Below are 13,891 nucleotides of genomic sequence, written 5' to 3' on the forward strand. Positions count from 1 at the left end.
TTTTTCCTTTACAGCACATTCTATTACAGGTAAAGATATGAATGAATTTGTACAGTCTTAAAGGTAGTATTAACCACTTTACGACCGCTCACTGTGCCTCTACTGCGGCACAGTGGCTCGTTATCGTCCAGCGACGTAGACCTACGTCGCTGGACTCCTCCCCCTGTAGGCGGCGCTCGCGCGCCGCCGCGGGCGCGCTCCCGCTGTTTTCATTCACAGCAGGAGTCGGGCCAGGGGAGGAGCGGCGGCGATCACCGTCACTCTTCCCCGATCGTCGGGGAATCTAGTTTGGAGATCCGCCCGCCTGTGTAAACAGAGCGGGCGGATCTCCTAAGTGACAGGGAGTGACAGATCGGAGTGTTCAGCATAGCTGAACATCCGATCTGTCCCTAACTCACTCAGTCACCTCCCCCCCCCCCCCACACATCAGTAAGCACCAGGCATATATTAACCCCTCCCTCTCCAATAAAATTAACCCCTTCCCTGCCAGTGTCATTTTTACAGTAACAGTGCATATATATAGCACTGATTACTGCAGTAATGTCACTGGTACCCCCAAAAATGTCAGTCAAAAAAAATCGCAGATCGCCGTCATTACTCATTAAAAAAAAAAAAAAAAAACACCAAAAATGACAGAAATCTTTCCCTTAGTAAACTAACTTTGGCGCAAACCAATCAAAATACGCTTATTGTGATTTTTTTTTTTACCAAACATAGGTAGCAGAAAACAAATTGGCCAAAAATTTAAAAAAAATTTGATTTTTACATATTTTTTGGGGGAATTTCATATAAAAAAGTGAAAAATATTGTTGTTTTTTCAAAATAAACGCTCTTTTTTTGTTTATAGCGCAAAAAGTAAAAATCGCACAGGTGATCAAATACCACCAAAAGAAAGCTCTGTTTGTGGGAAAAAAAGGACGTAAATTTCGTTTGGGTATGGCGTCGCACGACCGCGCAATTGTCAGTTAAATTCGCACAGCGCCGAATCGCAAAAAGTGGCCTGGACGTAAGACAGCAAAATCCTCCGGGGGTAAAGTGGTTAAGGACTGAGCTTTCCAACTGATCCATATAAACAAACTGTTATAAAAAACGAATAAACATCATAGCACATTTGGCCACAAAATGTCGACGAGAATACAAGTGTTTACCAGCAGGTGGAGCTGTATCTGAAAAATTGCAGCAATTTGTCCCATAATAATGTGTGTATTGCAGGATTAAAGGGGCTCAAAACAATGTGTTTACAGTCCTGTAAATTCCCTTTATTCTGTTTGGTTTATTGTCTATACAGAAAACAGTTTTTGTGCGAATATTTGTCAGTTCATTTTACTGTAGTTTCATTCTTCTGAAACAAGTATATAGGTATTTCGTGCATAGGATAATTTGCGAATAAATAGATATAATTATTTTTATTTTTTACCCTTTTTTTGTTTTAAAACAGAATTGACGATATTATAGAACACTATAAGAAAGAGCAAATAGTTGAAGGATATTACTTGAAAGACCCTGTTCCTGTACAGGTAAGAGAACTTTGATTCTGCTTTTTAAGATGTGTCACTTTAACCACTTGCCGACTGCCTAACGCCGATCTACGTCGGCAGTCAGCCCCTCACAGGCAAAGTGACGTAGGGCTACGTCACTAGCTTGTGAGGGTCTAGGGAGCGAGCGCCCCCGCGTGGTCACGGACCCCCCCGCGCGTGTGACCAGCGGACCCGATGTCCGCCGGTCACTCGGCGATCGGCGGGGGAGAGGGAGAATGTCAGGCAGCTTGTGTAAACAAGCCACCTGTCATTCTCCTCGCTGTAAAGACACTGATCAAACGGATCTAGTATGCTGTCCTTACAGCTCAAGCCACAGCCAATCACAGTAGAAAGCACGCCCCTAGGGACACACACAGCCCCTCCCTCCCAGATAAAGTTAACCCCTTCACAACCAGTGTATTTTTACAGTAACAGTGCATATGTATAGCACTGATTACTGTAGAAATGTCACTGGTAACCCCAAAAGTGTCACAAATGTCAGTCAAGGGTCCGATCTGTCCGCCCCAATGTCGCAGTACCGCAAAAAAAATCGCAGATCGCCGCCATTACGCGTTAAAAAAAAAAAACAACAAAAATGACAAAAATCTTTCCCTTTGTTAGTAAACGCGATAACTTTTGCGCAAACCAATCAAAATACGCTTTTTGCGATTTTTTTTTTTTTTTTTTTTTACCAAACATATGTAGCATAAAACAAATTGGCCGAAAATTTTGAAAAATTTAGATTTTTACTTTTTTTTTGGGGGGAATTTCATATAAAAAAATGTGAAAAATATTATTTTTGCAAAATTGACGCTTTTTTTTGTTTATAGCGCGTGATCAAAAAATCGCACAGGTGATCAAATACCACCAAAAGAAAGCTCTGTTTGTGGGAAAAAAAGGACGTCAAATTCGTTTAGGTACAGCGTCGCACGACCGCGCAATTGTCCGTTAAAATCACGCAGTGCCGAATCGCAAAATACCCCCTGGTCAGGAAGGGGGTAAAATCTTCCGGGGCTTAAGTGGTTAAAGACAAAATCCACCTTTTGCAAAAAAAATAGTAATTGCAGATATATTTGCAGACTAAAATATACATTAATTATTTTAAGCTTCTGCAGTCTCTTCATTCAGATTTGTGTCAATACCAAGGTACAGACTTTCAGCTAGAGAACAAAGGAAGCATCAATGGATTATGGGTGCAGTACTAGCTGCACTTGTTTCATTTAGGACTACAAGTCCACCTGCCATGGTCGCAGACAGAACTTGTCGTTTTTTTAATTCACAGATTTTTGTAAATGAATGACGTGGCTGTGTGGGCAGTGCCAGGCACAGCCACATTTCAAATCTGACCGCTTTTGCAGTGGAGAAGAACCCTGCATTCTGTCAGAGGGCGGGGGGGGGGGGGGTGGTAAATATGGGTATTAAATGGCCTTAATAGTGGAATTAAGTGTGGTTGTGCTTTCTGTAACATTTAAACTTGCCATGAGGCTGGACAGTATAGTTCTCAACATAATTTCAGCACTGCAAAGTTGAAAGCTTTGGTTCTTGTACAGAAAAGCCACACTGTCATGTGTTTGCCCCTCCTCTCCCCTTGCCCAATCACAGAACTCTTTGTATTCTGTGAATGGTTCACATAATGCAGTGCATTCTGTAAAAGTACAAAATGAATGCTCCTCACTACAACTGTCAAACTAACTCTAATAATGGCATTAGAGGACAACAGAGTCATTCTAAAGCATTGGTCTATAGACCACAGCACTTAGAAGTGGCAAATTTTGTAGTAAATTTGCTGTACAAGTCAAGATTCCATGTTATAATTATAATTGCCACTAGATCAGGGGTATTGGATTAAAATTCATGGAGGTCCAATTAGTAAAATTTTCTTCCAGCAGAGGTCCAGATTGCATTTTTGCGTGATGACTTGGATTCTTTACATCACAGCCCAGTTGTGCAGGCACGACAGCCCATTCGCTTGAATGGGCTGCTGTGTCTGCATTTTCTGCTGGGAAAAAGCCCTGGCACCTTTTTAAAATGCAGTCGCATGGAAAGTTTGCACTATGCAATTTCCATGTGTGGGAAACCGCACCTTGAATTTCATTGCGTTTAAGAGTCGATGGTACCCCTGCACATTTTCTGTGCAGCTGCTTATCCCCCTTCACATCACCACCCCCCCACACACAGCACTGTCCCCCTTCACATCACCCCCCCCCCCCACACACACACACACACACACACACCACTGTCCTCATTCACATCACCACCCCACACACACACACACACACACACGCACACACACCACTGTCCTCCTTCACATCACCCCCCCCCCCCCACACACACAGCACTGTCCCCCTTCACATCACCACCCCCCCCCCCCCCCACACACACACAACACTGTCCCCCTTCACATCACCCCCACACACACACACACACACACACACACACACACACAACACTGTCCTCCTTCACATCACCCCCCCCCCCCCCACACACACACACACAGCACTGTCCCTCTTCACATCACCCCCCAAAGTGCTGCCCCTTTCACATATCCCCCCACAGAACTGCCCCCTTCACCTATTCCCCCACAGCACTGCCCCCTTCACCTCTTCCCCCAACAGCACTGCCCCCTTCACCTATCCCCCCCAACATCACTGTCCCTCTCACATCCCCCCCACAGCACTGTCCCTATCACATCCCCCCCACATCACTGTCCCCTTCACCTATCCCCCCAACGTCACTGTCCCTCTCACATCCCCCCAACATCGCTGTCCCTCTCACATCCCCCCAACATCGCTGTCCCTCTCACATCCCCCCAACATCACTGTCCCTCTCACATCCCCCCAACATCACTGTCCCTCTCACATCCCCCCAACATCACTGTCCCTCTCACATCCCCCCAACATCACTGTCCCTCTCACATCCCCCCAACATCACTGTCCCTCTCACATCCCCCCAACATCACTGTCCCTCTCACATCCCCCCAACATCACTGTCCCTCACATCCCCCCAACATCACTGTCCCTCTCACATCCCCCCAACATCACTGTCCCTCTCACATCCCCCCAACATCACTGTCCCTCTCACATCCCCCCAACATCACTGTCCCTCTCACCTATCCCCCCCACAGCACTGCCCCTTTCACCTATCCCCTCTACATCACTGTCCCTCTCACATCCCCCCCACAGCACTGCCCCCTTCACATATAACCCTCAAAGCACTGCCCACACACACACACACCACTGCCCCCTTATATCACCCCCACACACATACACAGCAGTGCCCTGTTAACACACACCCTCATAGCACTGCCCCTTTTACATCAACACACACCACTACCCTCTTAACATATCACCCCCACAGCATTGCTCCCCTTTACATGAAACCTCCACACACCACACTACCCCCTTGTACATGACCCTTGCTCCCCAATCATCCTTCACAACTTCACAGCCATGTCCTCACTTCCCTCTCCTACCTTACACACACAGAACAGAGAGAAGGAGGCGGACAATCTCGAGAGGCAGAAGAACAGCAGCCCTGCAAGCAGAGAGGCAGCCGATTGTGTGACTCCCAGCCAATCACCTCCCGCCTCCCAGCAGCCAATCACCTCCAACCTGAAAAGTTAATTCAGGCAGCTGCCTCTCTCCGTTTAATGCCGGTCCCACCCCCAGTCACAGTCCCGCCTCCAGCCATTCACCCTGCTCTGCTAATGACAGCAGCAGAGGCAGAGAAGAAAACAAGCAGCTGATCGCGGTGGTCCTGACAGAGCAGCAGCTTGGGCCGGAAACGGACCGCGGGCCTCCATTTAGTGATGCCCGCACTAGATGAAGCAGCAGACTTTGTTGAAAGGAAGTCTTAACCGAATTCAGTTCATTCGAGTATTTTCAAAATTGTTTTCCAAAAAGGCTTTACAATCAGTCATTTCTCTTTAAGGACCTTTAAGGAATTTGTATGTATATGTATGTGTATATATATATATAATGTATATATGTGTTTTTTACATTTTTTTCAGCATCAAGAGCAAGTACTTAATGATGTAGTTGATGGCAGAGAAATCTATAATACGATCAAACAAAAAACAAAGGATGCATTTTACAAAAACATTGTGAAGAAAGGATATCTTTTGAAGAAGAGTGAGTAGTCCTTAAACATAAGCAAATGTCCACAAGTGGTCAAAACGTGTGCTGCCATGATCCCCCTGCACAGCCATTCACTGGGAAGATGGAAGATCAGTACTACTGTTTCTCCAGCCCCATCTCTCTAAGCCCCTCATGTAGCTGAGAACAGCAGTTATGTGCTCACTTCAAATAAAAAAAAAATAATGAAAAATATATAGAGATAGATAGATATAGAATATATATATATATATATATATATATATAGATATATAGATATATAGATATATAGATATAGATATAGAATATATATATATATATATAGATATAGAATATATATAGATATAGAGAATAGATATAGATATAGATATAGAGAATATATATATATATATAGATATAGAGAATATATATATATATAGATATAGAGAATATATAGATATAGAGAATATATATATATATATATAGATATAGATATAGAGAATATATATATATATATATAGATATAGAGAATATATATATAGATATAGAGAATATATATAGATATAGAGAATATATATAGAGAATATATATATAGAGAATATATATATATATATAGAGAATATATATATATATAGAGAGAATATATATATATATATATATATATATATAGAGAGAATATATATATATATATATATATAGAGAGAATATATATATATAGAGAGAATATGTATATATATATATAGAGAATATATATATATATATATATATATATATATATAGAGAATATATATATATATATATATATATATATATATATATATATATAGAGAGAGAGAGAAAATATATATATATATATATATATATATATATATATATAGAGAGAGAAAATATATATATATATATATATATATAGAGAGAGAGAGAATATATATATATATATATATAGAGAATATATATATAGAGAGAGAATATATATAATTTTTTTTTTTTTTACAAGGTAATATAGCTCAGATATACTTTAATATCTTAGACGTTTTTTGCAGTGTACGCATGACTGTGGGGCTCATACAGTCCTTGACTTGGTAATTTTTTTGTTTGAATTCTTGTTGGTAAGGAAAATTTAAAGGGATAATGTGTTGTATAATTTCCTTTATTTCCTAAAGATCAACGCTTTTAAAGAGACCATATTATCTTGCCCCCAACTACATAAGGTCCCCCTTATCTGTGCTCCTACACAGCTGTTGCGAAAAGTCAGCATTTCTGATAGGCCTCTAGGCCTGAGCGCCTTTACATGGCCAGGGAAATTATGTCATTGCTCCCTTGGGTTGACGGCACCGCTTATAACTGTGCCTGCTGAAGAAGGTGAAGGGAAGTGAGGATAAGGAGGTCAAGGGAGGGCTGCCTTTTACATAGATACTGTCATCTTGCCTGTGATCAAGGTGACTGTTTCTTTAATGGAAGCTAATTTACTAGTGTCTTTAAAGTGAGCCTGTCCTTCAGTTTGAATATGTAAAATTACAGTTGGTGCCTGCTGTTACCGGTCTTATCCAGTTTTCTCTGTTCCTGTTAGGGATTAATTTTGCTCTGGGGGCCTCAATGTCTGAATCTGAGGTGTAGGCTCTACCCAATACTATTACTTTAGGCTGTCATCCCCATTATAACTTTAAAGAAACTAGTACATTAAGGGAGAAGTAAATTTTACCGTAAGATTGCTATGTTGCGCCAGGAGACATTTATGTGTAAACATTTAGGGCTGAATTCACTGAAAAATATCTCAATGAATCCCTTTTTTCTCTTGCGTCCTCCGACAGTCGCCGCCCACTCATACAGTCTTCACCAATGGGGTATTGACTTCCTCTCCACAGGAGTAGATAGGCATAAGACTTGTTAAAACAAAAGCATTTACATAGACACACCCATGGGGGCTGTCCAACTGGTCCAATACCCCCCTGCAATAGCCATCCCAACTCAGTTTGTCTTCTGCCTAGTCAAGGAGTAGATAGGCTTCCCTGTGCTGGGGCTACAGTCTCCGCCTTCTTCTTCTTCTATTTTTTGATTTATTTTCTGCAAATGTAATTTTTTCTTTGTATTACTAGCTGTTTATTTTGTCAGCGTTTGTTAGTTGGATCTTAGGATGAAGACGGGGTTTGCGGAGCTGGGAATCGGACTGATCGTCCTGGTTCTCCAGGACAGAGGGTCAGATGGAATCCCAGCCCGCCATCAAGCATTTAGCAGGCTATTGTGTTCGCCCTGGCCTCGCAAATGACACATCCCTGTCCATCAGGGATGCAGCCTGTGAGGTGACTACCTCACCGGACACATCCACGGTTCGTCCGTGCACTACTCGTGTCCTGCGTTTTTTGGCTGACGGCACCCCCTGCCATCTTAGGGTGGCCGGTTTCCCATGTGATATGAGGCACCCCACGCCATCGGGTACAGGTAAGTACACACTGTCTGGGGCTGGCAGTCCTGTGGTGTCCCCTATGTCTGTGGGTTTTGGGCTCCCTGATCCCGGTCCCTGCGGGGGTTTTTTCTCTCACAGCCAGCGTTGTGTGGGGTTTTGGGGGTCCCTCTCCTGTGTCACTTTTGGGTGCTTGGAGGTACAGGCACGTGCGGCGACCGCTGCGTGGTTAAAAAACCGCCAGTCCGCCATTTTAGGTGTGGGCAGCATGTCTGGCTTCACTATGGGCGCTTATACAGCACAGTATGTAGTGTATTTTGGCACCTTGCGGCGCCATTTTGTGTGTGGCAAACTATCGTTTCCGAGCACATGTCGGCGGCCATTTTACCGAAGCCTCCCATTACTCTCTAAAGGCAACCATTTTTCCTTAGCCTGCAGCCTCGGTTCAGTCTCTGGCGGTGACATCACTTCCTTCCTTCACTCAGGAGCGACCGACTGCGGTGGTAACACACTTGTGGGGCTCTGTTCTGCTGTCCTTCTTTTCCTCCCTTGTGCAATCTTCCTGGCTTTCAGTTTGTCCCTACGGGGGGTCTGTGTTCCACAGTTATTATAGCGGTGTGCTGCGAGGGTCCGTGGCGTGCTTAAAGGGCCGGTACCTTACAAAAAAAAAACTTTTTTGCAATGGAATCCCAGGACAGCAAATTCCCTCCAGCTTTGGGGAGGGATTCAAGTTCCTCTGAATCCTCTGCCCTGACAAATTTGGCTGCTGTAGTGGCGACTTTGATGTCCAAAATGGATGTGCTGATGACTGAACGTGCTGCTAGAAAAAGCCTAGGATTTCTTTTTCTTCTGATTCTGAATGTGACATGGTTGCTGTAGGTAGCGTGCCCCTTTCAGGATCTTGCTCTTCTCAGGACCCGCAAGAGTCTGAGGGGGAGGGGGAGGTTGCAGGGGTGGATAATTCCCCCCCTGGGACGCCTGAGGAACGCGTAGTTATGGATGCGCTGATTCTTTCCGTAAAAAAAACACTATTTCTCTGTCGCTCATTGACAGACGTAGTCCTCGTTGATTAATAACAACTCGGGTTATACTGCCCTCTACAGGAGTAGGACTAGACAGGAAAGAAAACGTTCTGGCCACACCCTAGGGGCAGTCCCAGAGGGTATATCCTCTCACTTCCTGCTACAGCAAATCAGTTTTTTTCTGTCTAGTTAGGAGTAAGGACCTAGATGCCTTGCTAGGATCTTCGGTCCTGGCAGGATTTTTTTCTTAGATTTTTTTAGACAGCTTTTTTCTCCAGTGTTCCTGTGAGATCTTCAAGCAAGAAAGCTGAACTGGGCGACGGGCTGGATGTTGAGATCCAGTGGTCACCCCAGTTCAGCCTACGAGCGCGTGCAGGCCATAGCTCTGCGCTGGGTCGGCCGCGACATAGTCCCACTGGACGGGGACTGACCCTGCGAGTTAAACGTCTCGCTTAAATGCCAGTGGAGAGGGATACTGTCAGGAGTTGGCGCCCGCCTGGTTCCGGTATGGTGAGTAGTATGTTCCCCCTTTTCCCCCTGACGGGTTTGTGGTGAACGCGGGCCCCTCTCTGAAATGGTAAGGATGGGTCTCCCCTCTATCCTATAACATGTCACACATCCCCCTATTTGAGTGTGATTTTTGTGAACAAGAAACCAGGAGGCTTGGTTTGGGAGCTGACAATCTAATGTCATTTCAAAACTGTAAAGGTGACTGAAGTCAGTGGCAGTACTAGAATATTACTGTGGTAGCATAAGGTATCCTACCTGTCAGAGGTTCACAGGGCGATGTCTATGCATGTATAACTGCAGTCCAGATCGCATTCCTCCAGCAAGGGCAGGCTGCCTTCCGACGGCCCACGGACCGCATGCGGCCCGCCAGGTTCCGGTACCGCCGGCCAGGCTGATCACCATCCAGGGTGAAGTTTGGGGGGCCGATGCACTCCCGCAGGCCGCCAGGCCGAATACAGCATCCCGCAGGCCGCTTCTAAAACTAGCCATCCTTGGGAGTTTGCATTACACTCCTTGGATGGGGTTCAGAAGGATACACTTGACTACTACGAACTTGTTTTCGTAAGACGGACTCCCTTTTTGTGATCACGGATAGCCCTTGAAGGGGGTTGCCTGTGTCTGCCGCGACCATATCTAGATGGACCAGTCAGACGGTGGTACAGGCTTATTCTATTAAGGGTCGGAATCCTCCGTTCCCTGTTAAGGCGCACTCTACTCGGGCGCCTAGTGTCTCCTGGGTCTTGCGCCATCAGGCGTCAGCGATCCAGGTTTTCAAGGCGATGACTTGATCGTCGGTTCATACCTTTACAACATTTTATAAAGTTGATGTGATGGCATTGTCAGATACCTCTTTTGGCCGCAAGGTTCTGCAGGCCGCAATCTGAGGAGACTGTTGGTCTACCTCAAGGGTTTGTTGGGTGTTTCACTTAGGTCTCATCTTTTTGCTCGATGAGTCCTTGATGCTTCTGGTTGGCTCCGGTTAGGCCTTCTGGATTTTGATTTCTGTTATCCAACCCCTCATTTGTGGTACTGCTTTGGGACGTCCCGAGTTGTTATTAATCAACGAGGACTACGTCTGTCAATGAGCGACAGAGAAAAATGGATTTTTGTAAAATCTTACCGTAAAATCCTTTTCTCTTAAGCTCATTGACAGACGTAGTACTCTCCCCTCTGTTTTTGGGTTGGGTTAAATTCTCTAAACACTGCTTTGTGACATAACTGATTTGCTGTAGCAGGAAGTGAGAGGATATACCCTCTGGGACTGCCCCTAGGGTGTGGCCAGAACATTTTCTTTCCTGTCTAGTCCTACTCCTGTAGAGGGCAGTATAACCCGAGTTGTTATTAATCGAGGACTACGTCTGTCAATGAGCTTAAGAGAAAAGGATTTTACGGTAAGATTTTACAAAAATCCATTTATTTAGAGGATGAGCCCAATCCTCCGGGCATTGTGTCCTCCTTTGGTACACCCAGGACCCGCAAGACGGCGCAGGTTTTTCCTTGCCCCACTGAGTTTCATCACACAGTGAATGAGCAATGGCGCAGTTTGAAACACACCTTCACGGTGCCTAAAAGGTTTCAACTTCTCTACCCTTTTGCGTCTACTACGGTTTCGCGCTGGTGTGTGGCTCCTCAAGTGGATCACACTGTAGCCAGATTGAACAAGGCTATTCTGGTTCCCACCGAAGATTCTCCGGTATTTAGGGATCCTACGGATAGGTGGCTGGAATGACTTGCCCGCCATTCTTACATGGTGGCGGGTTCCATGCTAAAACCTATTTTTGCCTCTCTCGTGGTGGCTCAGGCTGTGGCGGATTGGACCAAGGTGCTCAAACGCACCCTCGTGACTGATTCTGCCCCCCCTGCTACCTTGGAGATGGTGGACCAGATTTATCAAGGGGTCATGTATTTGTGTGATGCGGCCTTAAATGAGGCCCCATTAGCTGCGCGCCTGTCCAGTGTCGCGGTGATTAACCGTCGACTGATCTGGTTGAAAAGCTGGTCGGCTGACCAAAAATCCAGAAAAACTGTGGCTGACATTCCCTATGCGGGGTCTCGCCTTTTTGGGGATTCCCTGGATGAATTGGTTAAAGGAGTCACTGGGAGCAAGAGCACTCTGCTGCCCCAGAATCCTAAGGGAAAGTTTAAACCAAATCAGGGGTCCTTTCGTGCCTTCAAGGCGCAGTACAAGGGAAAACCCTTCAAGGGCCAGGGTGGCCAGAAGAAGCCCTGGGCCGGCAAACCTAAATCCGGCCAAGCGGGTGCGGCGGGTCAGTCCGCCTCTGCCTAAAGGGGCGCCCTCACCCATTTTAGGGGTGGGGGGACGTTTGCGCGGTTTCCTCCAACCTTGGCTGCTCCGAATTCCGGACAGGTGAGTTCAGGAAATCATTCGATCAGGGTACAAGATCGAATTTCTTTCACGGCGAGCGGACAGATTCTTTCCCTCAAATCTTCATTTGACCCCAGGGCGGTAATCGTCCCGGTGCCTCATCAGGACAGATTTTGGGGGTTTTACTCAAATCTGTTCACTGTGCCCAGAAAGGAGGGCAAGGTACGTCCGATTCTGGACTCAAAAGCTCTAAAACCGCTTTGTGCGCGTTCGAAAATTCCGCATGGAATCGCTCCGCTCAGTGGTGGCCTCCCTGAGTCCAGGAGAATTTCTGGCCTTTATCGATCTGAAGGATGCGTATCTACACATCCCCATTTTCGAGGGTCATCAGGGGTACCTCCGATTCGCTATTGCGGAGGATCATTATCAGTTTGTGGCGTTGCCTTTCGGTCTCGCTTCGGCTCCAAGGGTCTTTACCAAAGTGTTGGCGCCTGTTCTGGGCCTGTTGCGGGCACAGGGCATTGCGGTCTTGGGTTATCTGGATGATCTGTTAAGATCGAGTGACAGTCAGAGCCTGTTGCGCGATCTGTCCACTACGGTCCAGACGCTCCAGGAGTTCGGTTGGACCATCAACGTTCAGAAGTCGACCTTGTCTCCTTCGGTTCGTCTCCCGTATTTGGGATTTGGTCCTGGACTCTGCTCAAGCAAAGGTGTTCTTGCCGGAGGACAAGCTCCAGACCCTGCAGTCCAAGGTCAGGTCCCTCAGGGACAACGAATCCTCGTCACTCAGGACCTGTATGCGGTCCCTGGGGTTGATGGTGTCCGCCTTCGAGGTGATACCATTTGGACAGTTTCACACGCGATCTCTCCCAGCGGAGATCCTGGCCAGGTGGGACAGACTACCTCAGTCCTTGGACCTGAGAGTGTCTGAGTCGCCAAACCAGAATGGATCTCTTGTGGTGGCTTCAGTACCCGGCTGTGTCGGGAGGAAAATCCTTTCGGCCGTTACTGTGGCAGGTGATTACCACAAATGCCAGCCTGTCGGGCTGGGGTGGCGTCCTGGGCAACCTGTCTGCCCAGGGCACTTGGTCGGAGGAGGAATCCTCCCTCCCAATAAACATATTGGAATTGAGAGCGATCAGGCTGTGCCTGCTCCATTGGTCGGGTCGTCTTCATGGCCGTCCTGTACAGGTGCAGACAGACAATGCCACTGCGGTGGCTTACATCAACCACCAAGGGGGCACCAGGAGTGCTCGGGTGGCCCAGGAGGTGACCGGTATTCTGTCTTGGGCCGAGACTCATGTCTCGGCGATATCGGCAGTTCACATTCCGGGTGTAGAGAATTGGCAGGCCGATAATCTGAGCTGCCAGACCCTGGACCAGGGGGAATGGTCCCTGCACCCAGAGGTATTTCAAATGCTGTGTGCGAAGTGGGGATCCCCAGATGTGGATCTGTCCGCATCTCGGCTAAACCACAAGGTGGAAAGGTTCGTGGCAAGAACGCGCGATGCCTCGGATGCTCTGGTGGTGCCTTGGCATTAGTATCATCTGATATAGGCCTTTCCTCAGATTCAGTTGTTGTCCAGGTTCCTTCGCAGGTTGGCCTCGGAACGAACACAGGTGATTCTGGTGGCGCCGGACTGGCCGCGCCAGTCCTGGTACGCGGACATCGTTCACCTGGCCGTCGAGCCTCCGTGGCGGCTGCCGATGCGAGAAGATCTACTGTCTCAGGGACCGATCTTCCATCCTGCTTTAGTCACTGGCTTTAACGGTATGGCTGTTGAAAGCCAGGTCCTGAGAGACAGGGGTCTCTCCTCAGAGGTCATTCCTACTTTAATCAAGGCTAGAAAAGCCTCGTCTGGTAAGGTTTATTACATTCCATGGAAAGCTTATTTTGCCTGGTGTGAGTCCAGGGGTTTCTCTTCTCGTTCATACTCGGTGGCGAGAGTGTTGGCTTTCCTCCAGTCTGGTGTGGACCAGCGCCTTGTGTTGGCCACGATTAAGGGCCAGGTATCTGCAATGGC

General features: G+C 46.7%; 1 protein-coding gene across 4 annotated transcripts in view; it reads left to right on the plus strand.

Moving 5' to 3' along the window:
• RASA1 (RAS p21 protein activator 1) overlaps positions 1-13,891 on the plus strand; it is a 371,358-nt gene that overhangs the window by 118,972 nt on the left and 238,495 nt on the right. For all 4 annotated transcript variants that reach the window (XM_082265664.1, XM_082265665.1, XM_082265666.1 and 1 more), the window contains exons 9-10: positions 1,439-1,517; positions 5,527-5,647. In XM_082265664.1, coding sequence (XP_082121790.1) covers positions 1,439-1,517; positions 5,527-5,647 — 200 coding nt within the window. The remainder of the gene's footprint in view (positions 1-1,438; positions 1,518-5,526; positions 5,648-13,891) is intronic.

Source organism: Pelophylax lessonae, assembly GCF_965119305.1.
Source record: "Pelophylax lessonae genome assembly, chromosome: 1".
NCBI lineage: Eukaryota > Metazoa > Chordata > Amphibia > Anura > Ranidae > Pelophylax > Pelophylax lessonae.